The 26,391-nt window shown below is 54.9% G+C and overlaps 1 protein-coding gene across 2 annotated transcripts; it reads left to right on the top strand.

Annotated features, from left to right (window-relative positions):
• Positions 1 to 25,819, top strand: SEMA7A (semaphorin 7A (JohnMiltonHagen blood group)). 2 transcript variants are annotated; one of them, XM_068410229.1, is made up of 14 exons: positions 1 to 158; positions 14,696 to 14,829; positions 16,193 to 16,243; positions 16,553 to 16,648; positions 16,764 to 16,848; positions 17,433 to 17,543; positions 18,836 to 18,975; positions 19,330 to 19,508; positions 19,715 to 19,823; positions 20,474 to 20,672; positions 22,060 to 22,175; positions 22,770 to 22,921; positions 23,381 to 23,448; positions 23,856 to 25,819. In XM_068410229.1, exons 1-14 carry the CDS (start codon positions 47 to 49, stop codon positions 24,200 to 24,202), a joined length of 1,899 nt encoding a protein of 632 aa, XP_068266330.1. In that variant the 5' UTR covers positions 1 to 46; the 3' UTR covers positions 24,203 to 25,819. The 2 variants fall into 2 exon arrangements, with proteins under 2 accessions (XP_068266330.1, XP_068266329.1); XM_068410228.1 differs by having other exon boundaries at positions 23,853 to 25,819.
• Positions 25,820 to 26,391: the final 572 nt, after the last annotated feature.

Genomic DNA, 26,391 nt, shown 5'->3' with positions numbered 1-26,391 from the left:
TGTCAGCCTCACAAGCTGAGGATCTCTGCTCGCTGAGTGAGTAGAAATGGGCAGGAGGTCGCCGGTTGCCCTCTTCGTGGCCCTGTGGGCCAGCCAGCTGGGCATGTGGGCAGCGGGGCGCTCCAAGGTGAACCCCAGGATCATCACGGCTCCGCAAGGTAAGTCCCGGGCTGTGGTGGGCTGCAACCTTGAGATGCAGCAGCAGTGGCTGCAGCTGACAGCTACTCCCTGTGCCCTGTATTTTCTACCTGTGTGTCTTTTGAGAAGAGTTGGTCTTTTTTTATTTCTTTTGTCTCTTCAGGAAGACTTTTGTCTCTTGTTAAAGTGTGCTAAAATGCATGTGATCTCAGGAAGGGGCTTGTGGCTTCCTTGTTTGCTATTATTTGAATTTTTAGGTCCCTCTTCTTGCCATGTCCTTTGTATATTCTAAAACCATTTTCCTACAAGCTGGGTGTGTTAAAGGCTGTCGAAAAGCCCTAAAACAGACACAGTAACTGTTTCCTCTAACTCACAGGGAGAAATGGAGAAGTGTATTTGCATAATACAGTTAATTTTCTTCTTAATCTGTACTTACCCTGTTAGCTGCAAATGAGTTCTGTGAGTAAATATTTGCAGATGTTCTCTGGGAAAATATATACGTCTAAAATGGCATGTGAGGACTTAGATGTGATCTTAGCAGAAACTGAACAAAGAAATGTTTTCAAGGGGCAAGCTTAGAGCACAGCCCAAGCTTTGTGTGTTGGAAAGAGACAGACTAACATTTACTGGTTTTATCGTGTGTCTTCCAAGCTTTTTGATTAATACCCTCCAGGGAGGCTTTAACAAAAGCCCCCGTCTTGTCCCCGGAGGTTCTGGTGTTTGGCTAAGCCGGCGGGTCCAGCCGAGCTGCGGCTCTCGCGCTGCTCTGCAGTACAACAGCTCCTCTGTTCTTCCTATTCGCCGGCAACTTCAGAGGACACGAATTTCCCGTGGTTTATTCTGTGCCATCTGTTAGTCTTCGGCCGTTATTTATTATACCTGTCTTCTGCAGGGGCAGAGGGAAGGGCAGTGGGTGCGTGGCTCAGGGGTGGCCCCTGCCAAAGGGGAGAGACACCGGCAAGGAGGGCACTGAAAGGTTGCTCTTAGTATTGTGTCATTCTTTTTATCTGCTGGCAAATGAAGCTCAGAAAAGGGGATGCAAGCGGGGGGGAGCCTGAGACTGAACAGAGGATGGGGGTCATCAATTTCTGCATAGACATTTCCCCTGTGCTGCTTAGAGGAGAAGGGGGGAAAAGTTGAATTGCAGGGGTCTGGTGTGGTTGGAAGTGCCTGTCCTGGAGTAAAGCTGTGCTGAAGGGGAAGAGAGGGCTTGAGTGGTTGCCTTCCACCTGTCCCCGTGAGCTGTGCGTGGCACGCACACGCAGTGGGCTCATTTGGCCTTTCCCTGCATCTGTCAGAGCGTGGATTTCCCGGCACTGAACACAGCGAGGATCTGCCACCAACAAACACCTAAGCCACTCAGTGTTAGGATACTTCCCTGCAAGGGGATCAGCTTCTGCTTATCTGTTTCTCTTTTGGTTTTTTTTTTTTTGAGAGCTTAGCTGGGACACAGGCTGAGGGATTTCAGTTAGGGAGGTATCAGAGGCAGTCCTGTGTCCTGTTTAACAGATTGCATTTCGCTCGACGTAACCTCTGCCCTTTAGGAAGTGGGTCTGTGGGTGAGGAGGAGGCTGTGGGGAAGGCTGAAGAAATGGGACAGGGGCAAAGGGGACACGGTGGGTGGCAGGGAGCCCTCTCACTTCCCCAGCGCTCCAGGCGCAGTGAAAGGCAAGCACAGCATCTTCGGTCAAACCTGCAGGTCAGCAAGCTGCTGTTTGCATCCAGATAGAGAGGCTCGTCCCTTGCCAGGGGGGTGACAGGGTTGCAGGGCTTGGTTTGCAGATGGAGCTGCAAACCTGGTCCTGGAGGCTGGGAGTGAGCTGGAGAAGAGGAGCAGCGTGGGACGTTTGCATGGGCGTTTGTGCCGGGGCTGGGCCTGGCGTGCTGCCTTTGCTGTGGTGCAGTGCTGGCCTCAGCCCTGGGCTCCGCGGGAGCTGGAAGCTCTTCACCTAATTAAATTGCTTACACGCCACAGCCCATCACTAGCACCAGGTATGGCAGCCTCAGCAAAGACACCTTGAGACGTTACAGCCCAGCGGGCAAGGGGGGAGGTTGCTGCAGCTGGCTTGGAGCCCAGCTCCCTCCAGAAGGGAAGAGTACGTGCATGGGATGTGCAGGCTGTGGTGCTGGGGGAGAGGAGGAAACTGGTGCTGGGCAAAACGGTATCTCTCAGCTGTACTCCCAGCACCAGCACCCCGCCAGAGCTGGGGAGAGCCTCGGCCTCACTGCAGGCAGCCTGAACTATTCCACTGTTTCACCCCATGGTCCCTTGTTGTCTGATTTGATAGCAAGAAAGAGGTGAGGGGACATTGCGAGCTGAGAAAAAAACATAGCTGGGCTTAGGTGGCATCCTGAGCTCCGATCTGAAGACAAAGAAACAGAGTCAGCCAGTCTCGGTGCTTGGAGCTGCCTGGGTTTAAGTAATTTCACAGTCCTGGGGACTTGGGCTTGCAGTGGTGGGTGGCTGGAGCACTGTGTTCTGCAGATCTGCCTTTCTCTGCACGCAGTGCGTACAGAGCCAGCCTCGAGGCCTTGGCTGCTGCTGCTGTTCTGCCTTTATTTTGCCTCCCTGATGCTGCAGCACTGTGCAGGAGGGGGGTGAGGAAGGGGCACACTTTTCCCCCCCAGCAGCCAGCCCCATTTCAATATGTGCTGGGGAGCGTTTGCCACCGAAGGCAGGGTGAGGGATCCCTGGAGCCCTCCCAGCAGCCAGCACAGGTGGCTGGTTCTCAGCTCCGGCTGGGTAAGCAGTTATTTGAAAGCATGTCTGACTCTGCAGGGTTTCTTCCTCTTAGGGGAAAGACACTCGGAGCAAAGGGCTGAGGTCAGCCCGGACCACTGGTCATCTCTCAAACGCTTAAGATCCTTTTTACTGACAAGGACTTTGCCCCCCTTCCCCTTTGCGGCTGACCCAGCCCACAGATGGGTCAGGATCTCTTCTGGCTGTTACCCTCCTCGGTGTCCTGACGAAGGAAGATTATAAATGGCAAGTTACCCCTCTGTTGAGGTTTGCAGAGTGGGAGTGAGTTCAGCCTTAGCCTGGGCTGGTGCAGAAGCATTTCAACCTTGCACGCTGTGTTTTTGCTTATCTTCCCTTTCAGTCCTGCCCTCCCCCTGTGTATTTTTCTAACGAAACGCTGACCAGCTGGGCTTTGTTTTGAAAAGGTGTGTTCACATCCCACACTGAGCTTTTGCTTGTCAGCACAGATACCCTGTTTACTGTTCTGATGAGAGAGAGAGAGGGAGACCGCTGTGTCCCGGGGCTGGGCAGAGCTGTCCGGGTGACAGAGCGAGCAGATACAGCCCCTCTGTGTGGCGCGGGAGGGTGGCATCCCAGGCTGGCTGTCTCATGACTGGAACATCACTGGGGAGAGCAGCGAGGAGAGGCAGGAGCCTGAGGGCTGGGTCAGGCTCCTGTAGCCTGGGGCCTTTGGTACAGAACAGGAATAATTTTTAGCTACTGCCATGCTTAAGCTGGTCTTGTCCCTGTTTACCTGTGTGTGTGCAGATCCGAGACAAACTCACAGCCCCTCTCTGGCTGCATTCCCATCTTGGGGTAGGATGGGGTCTGGCAGTTTAATTATTCCCCTCTTTCTCGTTAACAGATGAGGCTGGAAGCTGGAGGGGACTGCTTCTGAGCTGGTGTGTAGCTCACAGGATATAAGTAGGTCCCAAAGGGGAAAAAGATTGACCTTTGGCTGCCTCGACTGGATAAACTGGGTCTAGCCTGCCCTGGGTCGTGGCAGGGAGTTGAAATGGCAATTCCTGGAAATAGCACACGCTGCCTGTAGTAGCTCCTGGGCTTTGCCAAGCTCAGCTGCCTCTCCTGGTCTTGGGAAACCTGTGCCAGCAAGCACCTGTGAGTGCTGTAAGAGCCCTTCTAGGAGCTGTGCTTGCCCACTGGTGCTGTGTTCAGCTAGCAAAGGAAGAGGAGAGCTGAGCAGAGGCGAGGCTGGACTCATACCGCTGTGGAGCGGTGGCAAAATAAGAGGCTGTGGTGCTAGCACCAGCTTTTACTCCTCAGTGACGGCAGCACTGTTTTCTCAGGAGCCACAGTCCCATGGGTGTGAAACATCTTTGTAGGGCAGTTTCACACGAAGCTCTCAGAGCATCAATATTTCCAGGAGAAAGCTACTCACTTTCCCAGCAATGCTATTTTCTGCAGATGGCTCTTTTTCACAGGGTGGGTGATGCTGATATGGGAAGATGTTGGTTGGAAATATTCTTTTCTCTGTGCAGATTGAAAAAGAAAAACAAACCAAACAAACCGAGTGAAACACAACCACCTCCTGCTGAAAGAGTATGACACACAAGAAAAAACAGGCAGGGGCAAACTAACAAAAGTTGTGGCTGCTTCACTGAAATGTTCAAGGCTGGGAAAGAGCCAGATGCAAACTGCTGACCTGCTGCCCAGCTCTGTGCCAACCCTCGGGCTGATTCAGGGTCAGAACTGCATAAAATGGACCTGGGAAGTTTTTCTGTAGCTGCTGTAGTCCAGCTCAGTGCTTTGAGGCAGCACAAACTAAATCTAAGCCTGAGCACTTGAGTACAAACTAAATCTGAGTACTGAGTACAAGATGCTTTTTAAGGAAGCTTCCATCCAGAAAAAGGGCTGGAAGGTGAGTTGGAGGGAGGAAATGCCTTGTTTTGCAGCCAGGTCTCTCCTGTTGAGCCACATCCGATGGTGTGTGGCTATTCCTGGTTGCTCTAAGAATAGGACTTGTTCCTCCTCTTGGGCCCTCTTTTATTTTCGATCCCAGCTCCACCCGGTGTAGTAGGCTGTGTCTAACTGCGTCCGGTGTCTGGTGTGACAGAGAAATGCTCTAAGTGCCACAGGAGGTGGATGCAGAAGCATCTCCTCCCATCTCTACTAATTCCAGAGCAGCTTAAGTCTGGAGCAACAAGCTTCATACAATAAACCTAATATTGCCCTTAATGACACCTCTGGTTCTCTAGTGCTGTAAATATCCAGTCCCCAGTTTGAACCCTGTGCTAACTGGTGTCACCATCCTCCTGCTGCTGTGACTACACCTCTAATTAACCACTTGGCTTAAATTATTCTCTGTTGTGGGGCATGTGTGTACTAGGAGGGAGAGGGCATTGCAAGTTTACGGAGCTGTAGGAGTTTCCTTGAGGAATGCGTGGCCAGCCCCAGCCAGACACCTGCCCTTAGGCTGCTTGCAACAACCGTGGCTGTGCGTTTGTTTGTATCTTGGATAACGTAAGTTTTGGAAAGTCTGATCGGAGTGTCTGGTTTTAGATGACTGACTGTAATGCCGTGGTTTGGCTTTCCAAGGCTGAGTAATGCGGCCAAGGATGCATGTGAGAAGAACGGATATTGTGTGTTCCCGCTGGTGGGGGTCAAGGGGGCAGAAAGGGGATGCTCGGAAGGTCTGCGTGGCCTTCCCTGGCACAAACCCCTACGGCTGCAGGGCTGAGACCTAGCTAACATTCGTTACAGGGGTGGCAAGCCTCCAGCAGCAGGTAGGGGGGCTGCTAAGAGCATGCCAGGGCCCTTCCCAGTCTAGGAAGAAAGTCCCTTTGCTGCGTGCGTGATCTCATCTGTTTTCGGGAGGGAACTGAAACTTTATCCTCGCTCTGGAGCCGTGGATCTTTCTTCTCACCTTGAAACATCTGCAGAGGCTGGAGGCTCCATGGGGCACTGCCCAGTCCCCTCACGCTGTGCCCAGCTCCTGGCTAGCCTCCCTTGGGCTGGGAGAAGAGGGCACGTGCCCGAGAAGGGTTTGTTGGCCATGCCCTCCCCAGCAGCAGGGAGGTGGGAGATGGCTGCCAATTAAGCTAAAAGGTAAAGCGGCTCTTTTGCTGGTGGATGTGCAGAGAGGTGCTCAGGGCAATTTTTCTTCTGGAAGGCTTTTTATGATAAATCAGTCTCTGGAAACTGATCTTCCTAGAGGGAGGGGCAGCCGTCTTCTCCAGACAGGAGCTCTCCTGCTAAAAGGATCCTTTTGTTGTTCTGCCATTGTTCCAGTGACCGTACAATAAAATGCCATCATCAGAGGCCAGAGTTCTCCAGCTTCCAGCAGGAACACGGCACGGGACTGTCATTATAGAGAAGGGCTTTTGGAAAGTAACAAAACCTGGCTCTAAATTTAGCACCCGCAATCCGTAGGGTGCAGCGAGCAGCTCGGCTGCGGGGCTGGTAGGGAAAAAACTGTACCTGGTAGATGACAAGCACGTGAAATCAAAGGCACTGGACTCATCTTGCAGTGGCACGGGCTTCAGTGCTGCAGAATTTTGGGAGGGGTGAGCACGCGGGAGGCGGGCAGGGGATATCATAATGTGTTAGCATGCATGGAAAACGCTGCCATGCCTGTCACATAGTCATTTTGTGTTTAAATAGGAGCAACCCATGCTTCCTGGAGCATGAAGTACTGTGGTTCAAGCCCTCAGAGGGGGAGCGGAGCCCTGCAGCGCTGCCCGCGTTCATGAAGCCCTGCCTGATGGTGGAGGCTTTGAATTCAAGGCTTGTTCCTTCCTGGCTGCAGGTTAAGGATCTCTTTTATTGTTTGCTGAGTGGGCGTTTGGGATTGCTGCTGGCTCTGGCTCTGGCTTGGAGGCCCCTAGCAAAGGGTATATGGGCTGCGTAGCTCTCAAAGAGCTTTTGAGCAGGCATGCCCATGCCCAGCAGCTGGCTTACCAAACTGAGAGGTTTTTTTTCCTCCCTGCCCTCGCTCACCCCTGCACTGAGTACTACTGCCTGCTGCCAAAGCGCTACGGAGCTTACCAGAAATAGACTGGGAATCATTAATGCACCAGAATATTTGCCTTCTGTAGTGTAACTCAAAGCATATTTGTCTAGTTTGAGTGTACTCTGCGAGCTCGAGCCTTTCCTCTGTACTAGTGTGGTCCTTCAGGGCATTTGGATTGTGCTCAGGCTGAGAGCTTTTGTAGGATGTATCCCTGATAATGCAGGCTGAATTGTTTCCTTTGCTCCGGAGCGTTTTGCTATTGATGGTAGGGATCTCTCGAGGGCAGCAGAAAGCAGCCGCCTGAGCGCCCCGTGATTGTGGGGTCTTCAGGAGTGGTTAGGGAAGAAGCCAAAGAAAGGGCAAGTAGCGTTGTATGGTGGTAGCCGGGAATGTAGGGTGGAAAAGTCCCGCTGTGGGGAGGATGTAGATGTTCCTGACCTACCCATGGCCTCGCTCCTTCCTTTGGAGGGGTGCTCAGAGGGAGGGGTGTGAGAAAAGATAGCGTGAGGTTTCTTGGCAGATGATTAAATGCTGCTTGTCTCCAAACTGTCTTGGGAGAGAGACAGGATGAGAATTACCAAGCAGATAAAACCTGTCACTCTGACTTGCTGCAAACTTAAAATGAGAAAGAGGAGTGAAATGTGTAAGGCAATCAGGTCTGGCTTTGAGTAACGTGGGCTTCCCAGCTGCACGTCTCCCCTCCGTGCTTTCACACCTCTTTCTCACGGGTTTCCCACAAGCGCACGGACCCCTAGCCAGGGTTCAGGGCTGCATGTCCCGCTGATGCTCCCCGAGCTGCTGTGGTTGCCTGTGCTGCCCAGTGCTGGGCTCACGGGTTGTCCACGCGAAGGACAGTGGTCACAGATGGAAGAGGAGAGCAGCTCACAGCCCAGGCGCTCGCTCTCAGCTCTGCTGCTTTCGGGAACTGAACCACACCATTTCCTACAGGATGAAGGGCATGGGGAAACTGCGGTCAGGGCTTTTACCTGCCCCGGGCTGATGAGAAAGCACTTTGCCTTCACTGGGAAACCATTTTACTTACTCTGTCCTTTCTGGGCACGCACATACTTTTGGGATGCATCTGTGGGAGTGCCTGGCTAAAGCACAGGCAGCTGCTCTGACCTCAGCCTTGCTGCCGTACCTGGCCAGTGCCCTTCCCTGCCCCATGGGAGAGGCTGTGTGGGTTGTGAAATCCGTAGAGATGACTGATGCCTGCAATAGGGCTTGTTTGATCTGCTTGCCAGACCCTGCCCTCTGGCTCTCGTCATGGGCATGGGCACGGCCTGGGGGTCTCCCCGTGGCAGGGAGCAGGGAACACGTGTGCCTGGGTTTGGTCCCACTTCAGCAAGACACATTTTTTAGCACTCTTTTTGGCTGCCTGGTTGCCAGTGCTGCTCCCCAATATCTTTTGGCCCATGGCAGACTTCATACTGCAGAGGAGTTTTTGGGAGGTCCCTGCAAGCATTCTGAAAAGGTGATGGGGGAAGAGGGGAGACCAGGAGGGGAAGGCAGGCAGCACAAACCCCTTCTGAGACGTGCCAGGCACCAGGCTGATGGGTACCAGCTCGTGGCCATGCTCCCAGTCCACTACGTTGTGCCAAGCTGAACAGGTAGGGGACAGGGAGGGAGCGAAAGGGGGACAAGGATGGTCTTTGGTCCTGGGAGGGACTGCAGGGGTCTGGGATAGAAATCTCTAGGGGATGGGGCTGTATGGGTTCTGCTCTTTTTATTGCGCTTTCTTTGAGACGTGACTGATGTTGGAGCATAGGTTGAACTGAGATGGTGCGGGGCTGCCCTGTGCACCAAGGGGTGATCCTCCACTTCCCCAGCGCTGAGAGGTGGCTGGAATGAGGCTGGTTCCCAGGGCCGCAGCTGAATCCCTCAGCAGCGTGCTGCTGGTGTAAGCTGGGGAGAGGAGGCAACAAGGGGCCAGTTTTTTTTTGTGAGCGATGAGAAGGAAGTGGTTTCCCACATTGTATTGCCTTTTTTTTTTTTGCCCCTTTCTCAGAAACCCTATCATTTTCCGTGAGGCACGTTGGCCGGTGGCGTGTTGGAGACCTTGCAACTCGCAGCCCTTCAATTACTCTGTGGCAGGCCAGAACAACCCCCTGCCAGAGCATCCCTCCTGGGTTGTGTCATCTAGAGACAAATTATTCCTATAAAAAAAAATAACCTGTTTCTGCAGGATCTGCTGGGTCCCAGAAGCCCATCAGACTGCTCAAGGCATCCATCCCCTGGGAAGGGGATGGCTGGTGGGTGAGCAGGGCTCTGGGGAGCACCTTCCTGGCCCGACTGTGGTTTCCTTGTGTCACATTGCTTCCTCCAGGCAGTCACGGGGGAAGGAAAAGCCTAGCTGCTCAGTGAGCACGGCAGCTCCCTGGAGGCATGCTTCCTCCTTCCGAAATGTCTCAACTTGGGAATTTATAGATCATCTAAAAAAAAAGTCTGTGCAGCTTGGCTTCTTGCCGGCATCCATGGCGGAGCTGGGGAGGCAGACGGCACGTGGCTTTTGGATGGGAGCAGTGTGGTTCGGTCCAGTCCTTCTCCCAGGGATGGAGGGGACCCATGGCAGCCCTGTGGGGTGTCTCCATCTCTCTGGGGTGGGTGCTGTGACTCCCCTTGGGGTGGGGACTGTCTGGTGGTATCTGGCCAAGCAGGTAGGAAATCCAGGGATTATCCTCCTGGTCTCACCATGGGGAACAGGGAAACTGGAACCACGCTGTGGGGTGATGTCAGAGTCCTGACCCCAAAGTGGGTGACTAAGGCAGTGGGACCTGAATTGCATTCCCAGCCCTTAAAGGGAAGCAGTCGATGTGTCCATGCTGGGCCGCTTGTCATGCGTCCTGCGTGCGCTGAGGAAGTGAGAGCAGAAGAGAGATTGATGTCATCGGGGCGAGGCGGCGCTCGTGCTCCCAAAAGCGGAGTGATGTGCAGAAACCTGGAGTGCACAGTCAGCCCTGACTCACGGCCAGGCCCGCATTGCTGGGGGATGAGGGCTCCTGGCACAGGTGTAGGGGGTGAGAGCTGGGGGACCCTCCCCGCATGGCCAGTCTGTGAGTCAGCGGTGAGGAGGCAGCTCTGCCGTCAGAGCCCATCCCGGTCGGATTGCGGCAGGGATGTGCCGCTATCAAGGTCGTAACCTGTTCAATCTATTCAAAAAGGAAGGAAGGAATAAAACCTGGGAAATGAGAAGTTGTTTGGAGAAGGAGGGAGCCAGGAAAGGGTCTGAGCAGTGCCGTGACTCAGGCAGGAGCACGCTGGCTGTCAGACCTACAGGCAGCAGAGCAGGTGGCAGTGCCGCGGGCGTCGTGCCGGGGAGGGTAGGATGTGCGACGGCAATGACTGACAGTGTTGTAATGTGTTATAGTGAGGAGAGTCCCCGGGTGGTTTGCCTGGGCGTCAGGGAGCACGGAGACGCGGAGGCGAGCTCTGGCGCTGCCCCAGTTTAAATGCTGTTTTGCTCTTTAGTGATCCAGCCCCGTGTTCCAGTCCTACGGCAGCAGCAGGAGGGCTTGGGAGAGTGCAGGCAGCACAGGACCCATGGTGTGGAGGGGGTAGTGCTGGGGAGCAGGTAAATCTCATAGTCTGCCTGGTTTCCCCTCTTCATATTCCAGGGGGATCCCACTAAACAAGGGTTTTATGAGCACCAGGTTAAGGATCTGCCTGTCTGCATCAGCGCCGCTCCCAGGATGTTCCTACCTTGTCCTCCTTCCCTTTTTATTTCCTTCCCAAGCTTTATTTCAAGCAGAGTCCAAACCATCCCATCCATTTTAGGGAGATACAGTCCTCCCCCAGCATCAGTGAATTGCAGACCTGCAAAGACTCACTGGCTACCGGCGCTGGGAGCCGTGCAAGCCAGTGACTAAGCTGAGCGTCTGGGATGCCGGAGCCAGCTGCCAGACCAGGGAATGGTGGAGCGTGGAGGGAAGAAGGAGCAGCGTAGCTGAGTCAGCCCTCCAGCCGGGATGAGAGCTGGGTTTTTGGGTTTGCCTGCGATGATGCTGCACGCCCACGCTGCTGCTCTAGTTGGACATCTGTTCTGGAGGTGGGGGCACGCTCCCCACGTGCACAAAGCTCTGGGATGCTCTGGGAGCCGGACCTCGCCGTGGTGCTGGGGAGGGCCAGGCTCTCGGTGCCATTCTGAAGGGACTCCTGGAGCCAAAGGGAGCCAGAGAGCCCTTTGGTGTGTCATTGAAGCTGGATTTGCCCAAGCAGTGTCTAGGGAGGCCAGACATATCACCCTGCTGTGCCCAGATGAGATGGGAAGCAGGATTGCTCCGTTATCTGTATCGTGCTCTGTGTGTTTAGGACGGGCCTCCCTGCCCTCATCCCAGCCAGAGCATCTCCCTTTTCCTTTCCCTCCTCCTCCATTACCTCACCCAACAGGCATCCTTCCGCGATGCACCGGGCTCCCTCCTTCTCCCTCATTTAATATTCTTCTTCTACAATCTGCTGTGGTACTCTCCATCTCGCCTGCAAAGCACAAAGCTGCTTTTTCTCCCATTCATTCCTCCGGACCGGGCTTAGCATTTCACATGACAATTGTTCCATTGATTTGCACGATGACGGTGGGGTTTGTGGTGCAGGCTGGGCAAAGGGACTCGATGGGGTTAGCGAGGCTCTGGAAATGAGCCCTGTGTCTTCTGGAGATCTGGACTCTATTTTGGAGGGAGGGTGGTGACAGGGTCATGCCTTCCCCCTTCCAGGGAGGTGAGCCTTTCCTTGCAGCATCAAAAGCAGCCTTGGTCTTGCTCGGAGAGGCACGTCCCCTTCTTTGGGGGCATAACATGGGCCGTTAGATGCCCTCTGCCTCATCATCCCCAGCTCTTGAAGCCATTTATACCCCAGGCTCCCGGTCTGGGGGAGCAGGGCTGCTCCCCCAGATCCTGCTGGAGGAGAAGCAGAGGTGAAGGGGGTCAAACCGCTCACCTAAGCCGAGCTGTCTCAGGCAGCTTTGCTGATCAGCTGGAGGGCTGGTGGTGGAGGCAGAGGGACCCCAGCACACGCTCACGGAAACACCTTTAAAAGGTTCCCTTCCAAATCAAGTTAAATCAGCGCTGGAGCCGCAAACATGCTCCTGGGCCCTGGCTAGCAGAGCTGTTTACTCTCGGCTTAGTGATTCAGGGCAGTCCCCAGGGCACAGCAGGATAAATAATACGTTGGCGCCAACCAAATGATTGTTTTGGGCTTGTTTGTCTCTGACTTGTTTGGAGAGAAGTGTGTCCTTGCAGGGTGGCACGGCGCTCAGAGCTGGAGCTTACGAAAGAGGCAGTGTTGTGAAAAGGCCTCGAAACGAAACCAAAGGCAAGAGGATCACGCAGGGCTGAAATGTGCAAAAGGGTGAGGAGGAGGAGGAGTGGGGAACGGCAGTGGGTGTAGCTTTCCCTGGGTTAGCAGCAAATTTGGGGCCGGGCTGAAGGTTCGAAAACAAAAGCAAAGTTTGCTGAAGTCTGTGGCGTGTTGGTGATGGGTTGTGGTGGCTGGGTGGGGGAGAAGGGCTTTAGGGGCTCCCGTGTGCGTGGGCTGTTGCCCTGCTGCAAGAGAGGGATTTTGAGGACTGCTGGGAAGGGGGGCTGGTGGAAAGGGGATTAGTCTTAAGCCTCAAGCTTTGCCAGAGGAGGTTCAGGTTGGACATTAGGAAGCATTTCTTCTCATCAAGGGTCATTAGACATTGGAATGGGCTGCCCAGGGAGGTGGTGGCGTCACCATCTCTGGAGGTCTTTAAGAAAAGCCTGGACATGGCACTTAGTGCCATGGTCTAGTTGGCATGGTGGTGTCAGGGCAATGGTTGGACTTGATGATCCCAGAGGTCTCTTCCAACCTGGCTGATTCTGTGATTCTGTAGTCCTCTCCTCCCCAGCAAGCACAGACTGAGGCTGTGGCTGATGAGATGCCCAGGCTAGCTGGTGTGCCTGGCTGGCATCCTGCTCGTAGGGCCACTTAAGCGAATGAGTTGCACAGTCACTCTGAAAAGCCTCGATGCCAGCTTCTCCAGCAGGCAAAGCACATGCTCAGGAGTTTCTCAGAGTCCTTCGAGGAGAAACCATAGGGCTGGGGAGGGACAGGGGAGCAGGCAAGGACTGCCATCCAGCTGGGCTTTCCTGGCTGTGGGGGCCCGCCAGCTGAGTCCCCGGTGCTGTGCAGGGGAAGGGCAGCCGGGAGGTGGTGTGGTAGCGAGAAGCAGCGGAGCTTTGCTGCCTGGGTGCCATTTAGCCCTGCAGGGATTAGAGACCTGGAGGAGATGTGACCAGTGTAGTGAAGTGGAGAAAAAAGCCACAAATGGAGCAGGCATTCAGTAGCCTCAGTGACCTCTAAGTCTTTTTTTTCCTTTCGGCTCTGCAGAGCCTTGGCGGGACCCCTGCGCAGCGCGCGCTGGGCTGTGTAAAGATTGTCCTTTGCCCGTCCTGCCAAGCACCCCTATAAATAGAGAGGGACACGTGCCACTGATTAATTGCCTGTCTGTGCAGGCAGCCAGCTCCTGAGGCAGATGCAGCCTTTTTTCTGCTGGGAGCAGCAGCACTTGCCAGGAGAGAGGCCCTCTCCTCTGGAAAAGGGAGAAGAGGGAGAGATGGAAAGGGAGCGCCCTGTCGTGCTGAGCAGAGGTCAGTCCTGACTGCAGATTTTTTCCCCTTGGAGGAGCAATGCATCTCATTGCTGCCAACTAGGGGAGCCTCTGGCAGCGCACGTGTGCCATGTGCGTTGCACCCTGCCGCGGAGCTGGGCCACCGGCACGGCTGCTCAAAGCTGCCCAGATGTGGCTGCACCATCCCAGAGGAGATGCAGGACCAGCAGACCCCATGAAGAAGACAGCAAAAGCCTCAAAGGAGGAGGCTCCTGACGGCGCTGCGGTGCAGGGCCAGCCTCCCACACCTGAGCTGGCAACGCAGAGGGGAAGGGAGGATGTTTTTTAGGAAAGAGGAGCTGGAAATGTCAGAAGGTAAAAGAGGAAGGAAAGAGGGGAGGGAGGACAGGCAGTTCTTCCTCCCAGCTGGGCCGGGAAAGCTTCCCATCTGCAGCAACTGGTTGTGACATGGGTCCTAGGTCTTGCAGCTCACTTCTTGTTCACATCTGGGGTGTGGAGCCCGTGAGTTGTGGCTTTATGTGCACCCTTCCCCTGTCACACGTGGGCTCTGGCCTGGGGGCTCTAAACCTTGTCCGTCCCTCCTGGCCCTGGGAGGGAGGATGCTGACAGTGCAGCTGGAGGCTGGTGGGCAGAGGTGTGATGTTGGGCTGTGCATGGTTAGGAGATGATCTGCCCTGTGAGCACGGGGAGGCAGACCCCCAGCTGCAAGGCAGATGAGAAGTCACAGCCCCAGTTAAGCGTGTACAAGATCTCAAAGCAGAGCACAAAAAGCTGTGGCATGTCAAACGCAAGAGGGTGCAGGAGCCAAATCTGCGAGGTGGTTGTCAGGGGATGGCCAGAGCGGGGAAGGAGCCCTTCATCTCAGAGCTGGGAGGCAGGAGGCAGCGCTCACCTGGCTGCTGCAGAGCCAGTCCTGAGTCACTTTGAGCTTCTGCTCTGCACTAGAGCTCCTGCAGTAAAGTTTCCCTTCCTCCTCCTCCTCCTCCTCCATCCCCAGCCCTGCAGGCGCCAGGCAGGGCCACTCCATTGTGCAGCTCTCTGGTCCCCTGGGGCCAAGGGGACAATAGCTCAGCTCTGAGCCTGGGAGCTGCCTTTGCCTGCCTGGTGCTGGGCCAGCCATCCCAGAGGGCCCCCAGCCCTGTGGCCTTGTTCTGCTCCTCACTCGCACCGAGGACATGGAAAGGGAGGTGATCAGCCTGAGCTGGCTGCTCTCTGCAGTCAGCTGCGCTTCCCCTGATGAGTGTCTCCTCTGTGTCACTCCTAGGTGCGAAAGAGTACGCATTTCCCAGGAGTGAGAAGTACCCGGTCTTCTATCACCAAGAAAACAGCTCAGCCATCTACGTCGGGGGAGAGGGAAAGCTTTATTACTACAACTTTGCAACCTATGAGAACTACACGGTAAGGATACTCTGCTAACAAGTTTGGCCCTGGAGCCATGTAAGAAAGTGTTCAGCATCCATCTCACAGCTCAAACACCAGATACCTTGCTCGGTGTCTTTGCCAGCAGCCACGTCAGGTCTGGAAGGGTCTGGTCTCTGACCAGCCTGCCCCATCTATCCGGGAAGCTGCAACGTCAGTATGACGAGTGGTTGCAGCAAGGGGGGAGTCTTCTATGCTAGTTGTGCATGGGTTCTTCCCAGGCTGTGGTCCTCCTGAGGCCTTTGCCCCAGGGGGAGGATTTTCCCGGTGGGGCACCCTTTCTTTAGCATGGGAAGGGACACTGACTCACGTCACTGGGGAGAAGCTCAGTTCCCATCCCTTTCCATTGTCGGAGCCCAGGCTGCTTTTCCTCAAAAGCAGGAAGCTCTGGATCAGCTGGGCACTGAGTTAATACAGCAGGAAACCCCCCCTGGTTGGCTTTCTCATGACCCCTTCTTGTCCTTCTCAAGTCGGTTGCTGGAGTTTGGGCCCAGATACTTCCCTCCTTGTTGCCAGGAACAGAGTGGTTCGAGCATCCCAACCCTCAGACACCACCACTCACTATCGAACACCCATTCCCCACAACAACAGATCCTCTCCTCAAATCCTTTGGAGAATCACAGAATCACAGAATCAACCAGGTTGGAAGAGCCCTCTGGGATCATCGAGTCCAACCGTTGCCCTGACACCACCATGGCAACTAGACCATGGCACTAAGTGCCACGGCCAGTCTTTTCTTAAACCCCTCCAGAGATGGTGACTCCACCACCTCCCTGGGCAGCCCCTTCCAATGGCTAATGACCCTTGCTGAGAAGAAATTCTTCCTAATGTCCAACCTGAACCTCCCCTGGCGAAGCTTGAGGCTGTGTCCTCTTGTCCTATCGCTAGTTGCCCGGGAGAAGAGGCCAACTCCCACCCCACTACAACCTCCCTTCAGGTAGTTGTAGACTGCAATAAGGTCACCTCTGAGCCTCCTCTTCTCCAGGCTAAACACCCCCAGCTCCCTCAGACATTCCTCATAGGTCAGACCCTCCAGACCCTTCACCAGCTTGGTCGCCCTCCTCTGGACTCGCTCCAACACCTCACCTAGGCTGACTGCTAGTCATGCCTGCTGCTTTGGCCCTGCGTCCCCACTTGTCCCCATCACCTTGAGGGTCTGAGAGCTCCAGCCCTGCCTCCCCAAGGGTTTTCAAATGCCAAGGTGTGGCAGATGTCTGCGTTGCTGTGGTTAATGACCTTCTTGCGAAGAGAGTGACTAGTGTGTGGTGCATGGGACTGAGCCCATGTTAGTTGGCTTTTAGAGGGAAGGAACTAAAGCATATCTCTTTCTCTTTTATTCTAGGAAGACTTCCCAGTGAAAAATGAAGAACTGTGCATGATGCCTGGGAGTCCGGTAGGTCCTACATGTGGTGGAACAGCATATGAGGAGCAGCTGGATGGGTGAGGGTTGGAGGACTTGGGCTGAAGGACTGCGGGGGAAGGAACTGTGTATGCTTCTCACATGTTCTCTCTGGGTGAAACCTCCAGTGCCTGTAGAGCAGGAGGTCAGATGACATGATACCAGTTTCCTCTTCTGGTTTTAAGAGCCATGGAATATCTAAGCAGCCATGTAGCAGTGTGCTTGGTAGCGCTGTGGGCTCGGAGCTGTGGGGCTGCGCTCTGCCATTCACAGCTGCTCATGCTCCTCTTCTTTTTCTTGCAGGAGGACAATAAAAATTACCTCACGTTAGTGGAGAAGTACGGAGATGGGATGTTAGTGTGTGGGACCGGTGCCTGCGCTCCTACCTGCTGGAACTTGGTATGTTGTGGCCACCTGTGATGGGACCAGAGCAAAGCACTTGCTGTTCTGTTTCGAGCATGTGGCTCCCCTGCACTTATCACGCTTCTAAAGGGCCCTTTCTGTCCTTCTCCAGACACAGAGGAAGGAGAGGACTTCGTGGGATGGGAGAGGTATTGCTCCTTTCACCCCGGACTCGAATACCCTCGTCGTTGTTGATGGTAAGCGTGACTGCCCATGTGTTTTTGGTTGTGATGCCATGCAGGAAGGCTGGGCTCTCTGTGGCCAAAAGGGGCTCCTGGGCACCTTGAGGCTGCTCCAAGGGTTTTGTCCCTCTGCTCTAGCTGGTGATTTGCCTTACTGCTTCTTCCTTTTGCCTTGTCAAAATGCACATCGTTCTAGGACAGCACAGCACAAGGTGGTTGTATTCCTCTTGAGGGCATGAGGGCTGAGTGTCTGCGGGAGGGTAGAGTGCAATGGAAACGTCAGGGAAGGAGGGTCCTGCAGTGACTCTGCTGCTTTGGACCTGGCAGACGGAGAGAAGGGGCTCCCTTCCAGAGGTGCAGCGAGAATTTGTCCCTGCTGCTCTGTCAGGAAAAGGATCAAAGGGGGTCCCTCGGGGAGTTCTGCCAGGCCTGCTCAGTCCTAGGCAGTGAGGACTGGGTTTCTTGACCTGTATCCACCACCTACATGAGTCCCCTTGGCCCGCCCATGTGCTCAGATAGTTCTTGGTTCTTTGTTTTCTTCTCACAAACCCTTCTGCCTCTTCTGGAAACAGCTGCAAATGAGCCTTCCTATCCCACAGGTCACGACATCTACTCCACCATTAAGAAGAGCCAGCAGAATGGCAAGATACCCCGTTTCCGACGAGTGAGAGGTGGTGGAGAGCTCTACACGAGTGACACGGTGATGCAGAGTGAGTGTGGGACCTGCTGCTTTGCCCCACTGGGCAGATAAAATGGACTCTTTGTCAGTCATCAGCTGTGGGCCATAAGTACACAGCACAGCTTGGAGGGGTGCATCCTCTCTGCCCCGATGAGGTGTAGCTCTGGAGCTTTTTGCTTGGGTTTGGTCACCCCTAGAGCTGCAGAGAGGACCAATGTAGTCCCCATCCTCAGTGCTGGTGAGGAGGGACCCAGCGGCTCCCTCCAGCTCTCTTGCTGCCAGCTGAGGGAATTTCACCTCTTTGCTTCTGGGACAAAACAACTGACAAGCGAGTTCCTCTTGCTCAGGGTGAGGAGATGGGGAAATGGAGAGAAATGAAGGGCAAGTCCCCTGTCAGATTGCTGGAAGGAAATACGGTTGTGTAAAGGTGCCCATCAGCTGCCGTGCGGTGGTGGAAAAGGGAAGAACAACTTCCACTTCGGGCAGTGACTCTTTTTCCAAATCCCCAGCCAGGGTGAGGCCTTGAAGCAGGAAGATGGGCCATGCATGGGACGGGGTGGGGAATAGAAAGGACCCTCCTCAATTTCCATGAGCTTATTATGCTGTCTTCCCCCAAGCCTCCCCAGTGACACCGGGATACGGGAGATTATTGAACCCCTGGCCAAAGACAAAATCAAAATGACACCAGGGCGAAACAGGACTTGTTCACTCAGGGCAGTGGAGGGGGACAACCCAGGCACCAGCAAACAAACCTGATAGACCCAGAGCCACGAGGCCAATCCCACACTTACCCAGGGCTCCCTGCCACGGGGACACCAACTAACGATGCTCTGAGGGACCCTGCTGCTGCTGGGGATGCCCTTGGTGGCACTGGTGTATTAATAGGAAGAGCATCATTGGGTTTTCCACAGTGAACACAAACAACAGTGCAGCTTGTTCCCACCGAGGGAGCCTTCCTCTGTGATTATAGCTCCTCTGCACCAGAGGGGAGAACGGGTTTCCTTTGCTGCTAAGCAGCTGAGGCTTCACCAGGCTCTGAGGACTTGGCCTTCAAAGGAACGGGTGCATGGAGGTGGGTGGAAGGGAGAGGGAAGGGGGGAACATGCTGCGAAGGTGGCACGTGAAGAGCAATGCACCAGGCAGGTGTAGAGGATGGGCTCGGACCTGTCCTTTACCTGGAGCACGGACAGTGTCTGTTTCCTTATCTTGTCTGAGGGTGAGCAGTTAGCTGCACAGCATGCTGGTTTGGTCCCCGCTGGTGGCTTTTCAGATGAAACGTGGGTGTTCAGGCCAAGGTTTTCTGACAGCTCACTTCCTTTTCAGACCCTCAGTTTGTCAAAGCCACCACATTAAGGCATGAAGAGCCTCACCAGGACAAGATTTACTACTTCTTTCGTGAAGATAATCCAGACAAGAGTCCTGAGGCCCCCAGAAACATCTCCCGTGTGGCCCAGCTGTGTAAGGTACCACGGGAACAGTGTATGGTGGGGAAGCAAGAGTGTTACAGGGGTGGCAAATGGACACGCCAGCTCACCTGGTGTTATTGGCATGAGTTGGCCCTTCTGGCTCAATTCTCTCCTCTGCCACAGAGGTCATGTGGGGTACGGCCATGTCCCTTGGCCTTCCCATCATCTGACTCCTATCTTGCCTGTAGGGGAGATAGGAGAAGATCATCCTGTTCTTTCTCACTAGGATGTTGGAGAGGTACATGGTTGTTGCAATGACCAGCATCAAATATACCTCTAGAGCATCCCCCAGTTATCCATCCAAGATGCTGGACAGGGGGACCCTGACTCCCTGCTTTCCCTCTCCCCCAGGAAGATAAAGGGGGGACCAGTTCACTCTCCGCTTCCAAGTGGACCACCTTCCTGAAGGCCAGCTTGATTTGTGTCGACCCGGTCACCAAGGGCAACTTCAACTGGTTGCAAGATGTCGTCTTTGTCCCTGCGAGTAACTGGCGGCACTCCAAAGTCTACGGGCTCTTCACAAACACCTGGTGAGAGTCTTTGCGAAACGGGGGCATGTTCTGTCCCATGGGCCAAGTCTTTTCTTTCAGTCCTTTTGGTCTTTCTGGCAGGCAAGTGGGTGGAAAACAGCCAGAGTGGACACAGTGAGCGAAGGTGCGATGCACACAGCCGTGTCCTGGCCGTAGGGATGATGACCAGTACCTCCCTGACCCTCTCTTCGTCTTGTTGCCCACAGGGGAAGCTCTGCCGTTTGTGTCTATTCCTTTGGGGACATTGACAACGTGTTTCAGACATCCAAACTCAAAGGCTATAACGGTCCTGACCCAGAGATCAAGCCTGGGCAGGTGAGTGGTAAAATGTGCTTGTGTGAAGTGGAGAGGCTGGCTGAGGCCAGGAGAGCTGGTCCCTGCTCTGCCACTGCAGTTGTCAGAGTAGCTGAGGCAGGTGAGGGGACTGTCCCAGCACCGAGCAGCCAGGAAGGTTGTAGGCACTGCAGGAAGGATCTGAGCTTTGTTGCTGGAAACAAAAGGAGGCTGGATAAAGTCCAACGCCTTCATAGAAAGTAAGGGGAGGCTCTTAAGTGCCTCGGCCAACAGGTCTGTGAGCTCTTGTGTGTGAAGCTGCAGGACAATGTCTTGCCTTGTGTTCGCTAATCCCTGTGCGTTGCACCAAGCCAACCTGCAGGCCAGCCCCACAGTTATGGGGGCACCACTGACCTGGCAGCAAAGAGCGGGGTGGGGGGAGGCTGCTCTGAGCTGCTCGGTGGAGGGGGACGGGGCACGAGTCTCCTAAACTGCGACTTCTGCAGGGGAGATCAGTGGTAGGGCCTGGCACGGGCACAATCACAGCAGCCCTGGGACTTGTGCTCTGTGCCTGGGCATCCTCCCCTGGGCTGAGGTGTCCATGCTGTGCCCTGCCCTGCTCTGCTGCCCTCCAGCCTCACCCCTAGCGACCTGTCTGACTCTGATGGTGGCTTTGTCCCCTCTCGCTGCAGTGCGTTTCCTCTGGACAGCACACCCCAAGTGAGACCTTCAAGATAGCAGACAGCCACCCAGAGGTAGAGGACCGGGTGGAGCCCCTCTCCCCTACCAAGAGCCCCTTATTCCACAACAAGCACCGCTACCAGAAGATCGGGGTGCACGAGGTCTCTGCGGGTGACGGACGCCGCTACAACGTGCTTTATCTGGCAACAGGTACTGGGAACTATTCCCTTTGGAGTCCCCCAGGAGTTTGCTTTCCCCTCGAGGGCAGGGAACACCAGGGAAGCAGACAAGATCCCCCAGTGCAGAGCGAAGCAAGGGGCTGTGTTCCCAACTTAGCATATGCTTGTTAAGCAGAAAAGAGCTGCCAAGTCCCAGCACAGCCAAATCCATCTGATTTGGCTGCATAGGCAAAGACAGGCTGAAAGCAGAATGCCACCACATGGGATTCACCCTGTGGTAGGTCTCAGGCCAAGTGTTTTCAGGCAAGGGAGGGGTAGCACAGCTCTCCCCAGGTGCAGTTTTACACTGTCAAGCAGAAATCCTTTGCAAAGGGACCTGCTCCGTCACCTCCTGTCCCTGCTTGCTCTAGTGCAGCAGCGCAGACTTCCTGCGAGGCCAGCACCTCTGGCTGGAGACACGGCCAGCTGATCACAGCTGCTGGTGGCCCTGGGGCAGCTGGTGATGCTGTGGAGCTGGGCCAAGGCAATTCAGCTGCAGGTGAACAGGAGGGCAGAGCATTGGTCAGGCAGCTGCCTGGCTTCCCATGTCGTGTAGCTACTCGCTGCCCCGGAGGTGCAAAGGTCCCTAACGCAGCTCTTCCCTCTCTTGCCTGCCTGCACTCACTCCCTACAACTGTGCTCATCCCTTTTTTCTACACCTCGCTGAGGTTTGATCGCTGGCACTTGTGCAGGGACTTTCTGGGGCTTTTGTTTCCCAATCTGTGATTAAAAAAAGCAGACGGCTCTCAGTAGGTGGCCTGGGTTGGATTAGGGCCCACGCGTGCTCAGCTTGTTCTTGTCTTGCCCGAAGGCTTGGCTTAAATGGAGCTGAGCCTTGCAGAACCCTGCTCCAAGATGCAGGGTTTGGCAGGGCAGCTGCCACCCTCGCTGGGGCAGGCACGGAGGGAAGGGCCGGCGCCTGGGGGGTCCTAATCCCTGCCTGACCTGGGGTGACATCTCTCACCTCCTCCTGGTTGATGATGGAGAAGGGAGCGTCTATTTGGGAAGGGGAAACCATGGGAGTTACTAAAAGAGGGTGAACTTTGAGGCTTCCTGAGCACTGTTCCCTCAGGATCTCTCTTTCCACCCCTCCACCAAACTGACTCGTTTTCTTAAATCACCAGTTTGGAGTCATTTAACTGAGGAGTGGAGTCAGCTTAATTAGAAAAACAGGCAAAAAAACCCCCAAGTTTCAGCCTCGGGCAAGCAGTGAGATGAGGCTCATGCAAGAACAGGCCAGTGATGGAAGCAGAGCTGAGCTGGAGAGTCATTGATTTTTCTTGCCTGGTTCTCTGCCTGGCTTCCCCCCCCTGCCTGCAGCCCCCCTGCCTTGCCTTTCTGCTCTCAGCACGTTTCATCAGGGCTCTCTCTCTTTCTAGACAAGGGATCCATCCACAAGATCGTGGAGCTGCCGGACGGGGTGCACAACATCATGGAGCTGCAGGTCTTCCCAAAGAAGGACCCGATCCAGTCCATGATCCTGGACCACAAGAGGGTGGGTCTCTGCCTGCTCTGTAGAAAGGAAAACAAGGGTCAGGCTGTAGCTTTAAAAGCGGGCAGCAGGGGAGGCAGGGACAGATGGCTTAATGACAGCCTCTGGATCTGGAAGTAGCCTCTGGGTGGGTTTGTGGGGGGACCCTGCAGCGTGTTTTGCTAAATCCTTACAGCTGGACTGGTGTCCCCAGTCCTGGGTAACAGTCTGGTCAGTGGGCAACGGAGCTTTCCAGATACCTCCTGTCCTCTGGAGGTGAGGGAAGAATGAGGCTGTTTGCTCCCTGGGGAGTGTTCTCCTCCCCCTCCAGCTTCCCTCTAATTGTTGGGCCTTGCTGGCAGACAGTACTGATGCTCCAACCCAGAGGTGACAACACTGCTGTCACTGATGGAGCAACCTTATTCATACACGGGGCTGGTGGGGGAAGGATGGCTGCTTCCCCTCTCATGCTGGGGACATATGACCATATTATCTGGGGATCTACCAGCCCTGCAGGTGAAATCCACCCCAGTATCCCAGTGAAGCTGCAGGACAAGTGCTGGACACTCATCAGGTGACAGTGCTGGGATGATCAGCCCCTCTGCTTTCCTCCTGCAGGCGATGCTGTACGTCGGCTCAACAAACAAAGTCGTGGAGATACCCATGGCCATGTGCAGGGTGTATCGGAACAACTGTGACAGCTGCTTGCTGGCGAGGGACCCGTACTGCGGGTGGCTCAACGGGAGCTGCCAGGCGGTTTATCTAAACCGGTACGTGGCACCACTTGCTCTTGCTCCATCACCTTCAGCTGGTTGCTTTTGCGTGAGAAATACCCAGACCTCAGTATTCTTCTTCCCAGCCAGGGCTGCACATGGTTTTGAGACCATCTTCCCATCACAGAGAAATGAGGCAGTAACAGCGCAGATGTCTGTGCTGTCCCCTAAAAGCTGTGCCTCTGCAGGGGTCTGTCCCTCCTGCAGCACCCCTGCTCTGGGGGAGGGAGAGAGCGATGGCTTTGGAGCACTCAGCCCCTCTTTTGCTGTTAGAAATGTGTGTGGCTCTGCTGGTTGTGTCACATTTGTGGGGGGTGTGGGGTGTGTTTTTCCCTCCACAGATAATAGCAGGTGTTTAAAATTTCTTCCCTATCTGATCCACCTCGATTCCTTTCCTAAGCCCTGAAGGGCTGCTTCTCCCTTAGTGCTTTGTTAATGCCTGTTCCCATCTACTAGGGAGGTAGAGCAGAACCTGAACCTGGACCCGTGGCGAGGAAAGTGCCAGAAGGGGAGTATTAAGGAAGGTATGTGAAGATGTTGAGCTGTAGGCCATTTATCCAGGGGGTGTTTGGGGCAGGGTGGCTGGTTCTCACGGCTTTGTGTGGGCTGTGCCAGGAGTTGCAGCTTATTGCTGGGGGGCTGGGGATCACCATGCTGAGGTGAAGACACCAAGCAAGTCCCAGCTTGGAGTTAATCGCTAGATAATGTACTTCTGAGCTGGGTGAGAGGGCTCAAACTCTGTGTTTGCTCATGTCCAGGGAGGAGAGTCCCATGGACTTCACCAGGCATGGGTCAGGCCCTGCTGTTGTCATTAAATGGCCATGTAACTTGTCCCCATCGACCCAACTGTTCTTCCCTCCAGCCTTGTGGGGGAATCTGTTGTTCCTGGAGATGCATGTCTCATCCCCCCCTTCTCAATCTCTTCCAGTAGATGACTATCAGAACATCTCAGTCGTCCCTTTCTCCCGCTACTACCTCAACTGTCCCATCGAGTCCCACTATGCCACCTACAACTGGTACCACAACAACAGCCTCATCAAGACCTGCAACACCACCCACCCCCAGCAGGACTGCTTCCACTTCATCCAGAACGTGAGCCACGTTCACTACGGCCACTACGTCTGCGTCTCTGAGGAGGACGGGTTCAAGCAGGCTCTGGTGAAGGAGCGCCTGGTCAACCAGCTCAGGTTCATGTCCCAGAAGGGCCAGGCCACCATGACGTTTGGCTCTTGGCTACAGCTGCTCCTCATGGTGGTGTTGGTGAAGCTCTTCCACTGAACACGACGGGACTGTGTTCCCACCGTCCTGGTTGCTGCTGCTCTTCCTGCACTTGCTGTCCGCTCCTGAGACGAAGATTCCCCATTCTCTTAGTCACTCCTTGGATGTTAATCTTTGACTGTCCCAAAAGGGCTCCTGGGCAGCAACCCCTCCATCTTTGGCCTTGGTGGAAGAGTCACGGTGAGGAAGAGGCAACTGCAGGGCCAGATGGAGCAGGATTTGGGGACAGGGAGGGAAGGGGTTCCCAAACACGTGGGGGACGTTCACTGTACCCAGCAGCATGAAGGGAGCGGTGTCGGCCTCTCCCCAAGCACGCGCTGGTAGCTCTGTACTGGTTATCCTGAGCCTACCCTGGTGTGGACATTCAGGGGACTTCTGCTGATGTGCATGCACTGATCCTCAGGGCATGAGGACTCCTCTCTTCGGGAATGTGCATGGGATGAAGAGGAGGAGCCAGCCCTTGGCCTTTCTCACTGGTTGATTGAGTGGGGACTGATGCCTCCACGTTCTTAGTGGCTAATGACTGGGTTGGCAAGCAGCTGGAATGCTCCCTATGTCATGTGTGAGTCCCCTTCTGGTCCGGAGAATTGGGCTCTGGAAGGATTTTAGGGTTTGGTTTATTGGGTTTGTTTTTTTTTTACAGCTGGCTTTGACATGGGAGGGAGGTGGGGAACTAGTGCTGGCAACCTGCAGGCAAGGGCAGGTGCAAAAGTGGTGTTTGGCATGGAAAAGCCTTGGAGGATGACTTGGAAGGGGAGGTGGAAGCAGAGCCCAAACCAAACCCGGGGAGGCCCTGGGACGAAGTTTTAAACGCACAAATCCTCTGCAGGCAGCTAAGGGCATTTATGTGTGGGCAGCAGGCAGCCCCTGCTCCCCGCACCTCTCCTCAGGGAGAGGGATCGAGCTTCCTCAGGGAAAGAGGCTGCAGGCTGCTGATCTCAGGGCGATGCTGCCGGGCTCGGGGGGCTGCGGCTGTCCCCGCTGCCCGCAGCACATCTCCCTCTCTCCCTTGCAGTGAGGGGACAGAGGGACCAGGGTTTGGTTCCCTTGGGCTTTGAGGTCTCCGAGCAAGACTAAACTGTGAAAAAGGGGACGCTCTCCCTGCGCCTACGGGCAAGGGGCGATCCCCCACCTTGTCCAAACCCTCTGGACGGCCGAACCCCCCCAGCCTCGGGCCGTGTAACGGAGGGGCTGTTGTATCTTATGCTTCCAATAACCTGTCACAGCAGCACAGCTCCTGCTTCGTGCCTGCTCAGAGACCCTCAGAGTGCCCCAGGGGTCTCTTGGGCGAGAGGGAGAGATGCCATGTGCCTCTCGTGACCACAGACTACGGACAACAGGCCAGAGCTTCCTACAGCACTACATTTCCAAGATCCCCCCCCTGAATCTAGGATAGAGCTTCTTACATCCCTTCTCAAAGCACTTTAACTTTGTGAACTAACAAATACCTATTTATTATCAACCGGTGATTACTGCACTTGTACAATTTTATAATATTATAGAAAATGGATTCAAATGAAGAAAAACAAGCAACACAACAGCTACCAAAAAAAACAACCTTTCAGAGCTGTGACCAAAGTGAGAATGTCATCGCTGAAATAAAAGAGTGGCAAAGAGCAGGCGAGTGCTGGGTGTTGCTGGGAGCTGAGGGATGCTGCTGGGACGGTGGCCGGGCTCTCCCTGTCTCTCTTCCCCCACGGCCAAGGGGTCCCCTCACCCTCTTCCATGTCTTACCCACCTCCCCTCTCCAGCAGCAGCCCCTTGTGCCTTGGGCTTGCTGCTCCCAGTTCAGGCTGGTACCATCGAGAACAAGAAGCCGGGCCAATTTCCCCTGGAAAAACCCCCAAAGGGGGGGTGTTGGCAGCACCCCCCTCCTCACCACCCACCCCATGCCCGCGGAAAGCGAGGGGTATAAATAGCGACGGGGGGTCTGTGTGGGTGCGGAGCCAGCCCGGCACCTTCTGCTCGTGGGAGCTGGGGCAGGCGCCGTGCTGCTCCCCTTGCCTCTGACGTGGGGAATGGCTTTTAGGAGCGAACAGCCGGGCTGACAGCCTGCCAAACAGTGGGGCTCAACTTTTTTTTGCTGCTTTTGGGGGAAAAATGAGCTGATGGTTGATAAAAAAAGCCCTGTGTCCCCTGAGACTTGTGCTCTAGGTCCTGACCCAGCATTTGCAGGAGGGTTTGGCAGG

Source organism: Nyctibius grandis, chromosome 11 (genome assembly GCF_013368605.1).
Source record: "Nyctibius grandis isolate bNycGra1 chromosome 11, bNycGra1.pri, whole genome shotgun sequence".
NCBI lineage: Eukaryota > Metazoa > Chordata > Aves > Nyctibiiformes > Nyctibiidae > Nyctibius > Nyctibius grandis.
The sequence above is the reverse complement of the archived record's forward strand: the minus strand, read 5'-3'. Positions and strand labels throughout refer to the sequence as shown.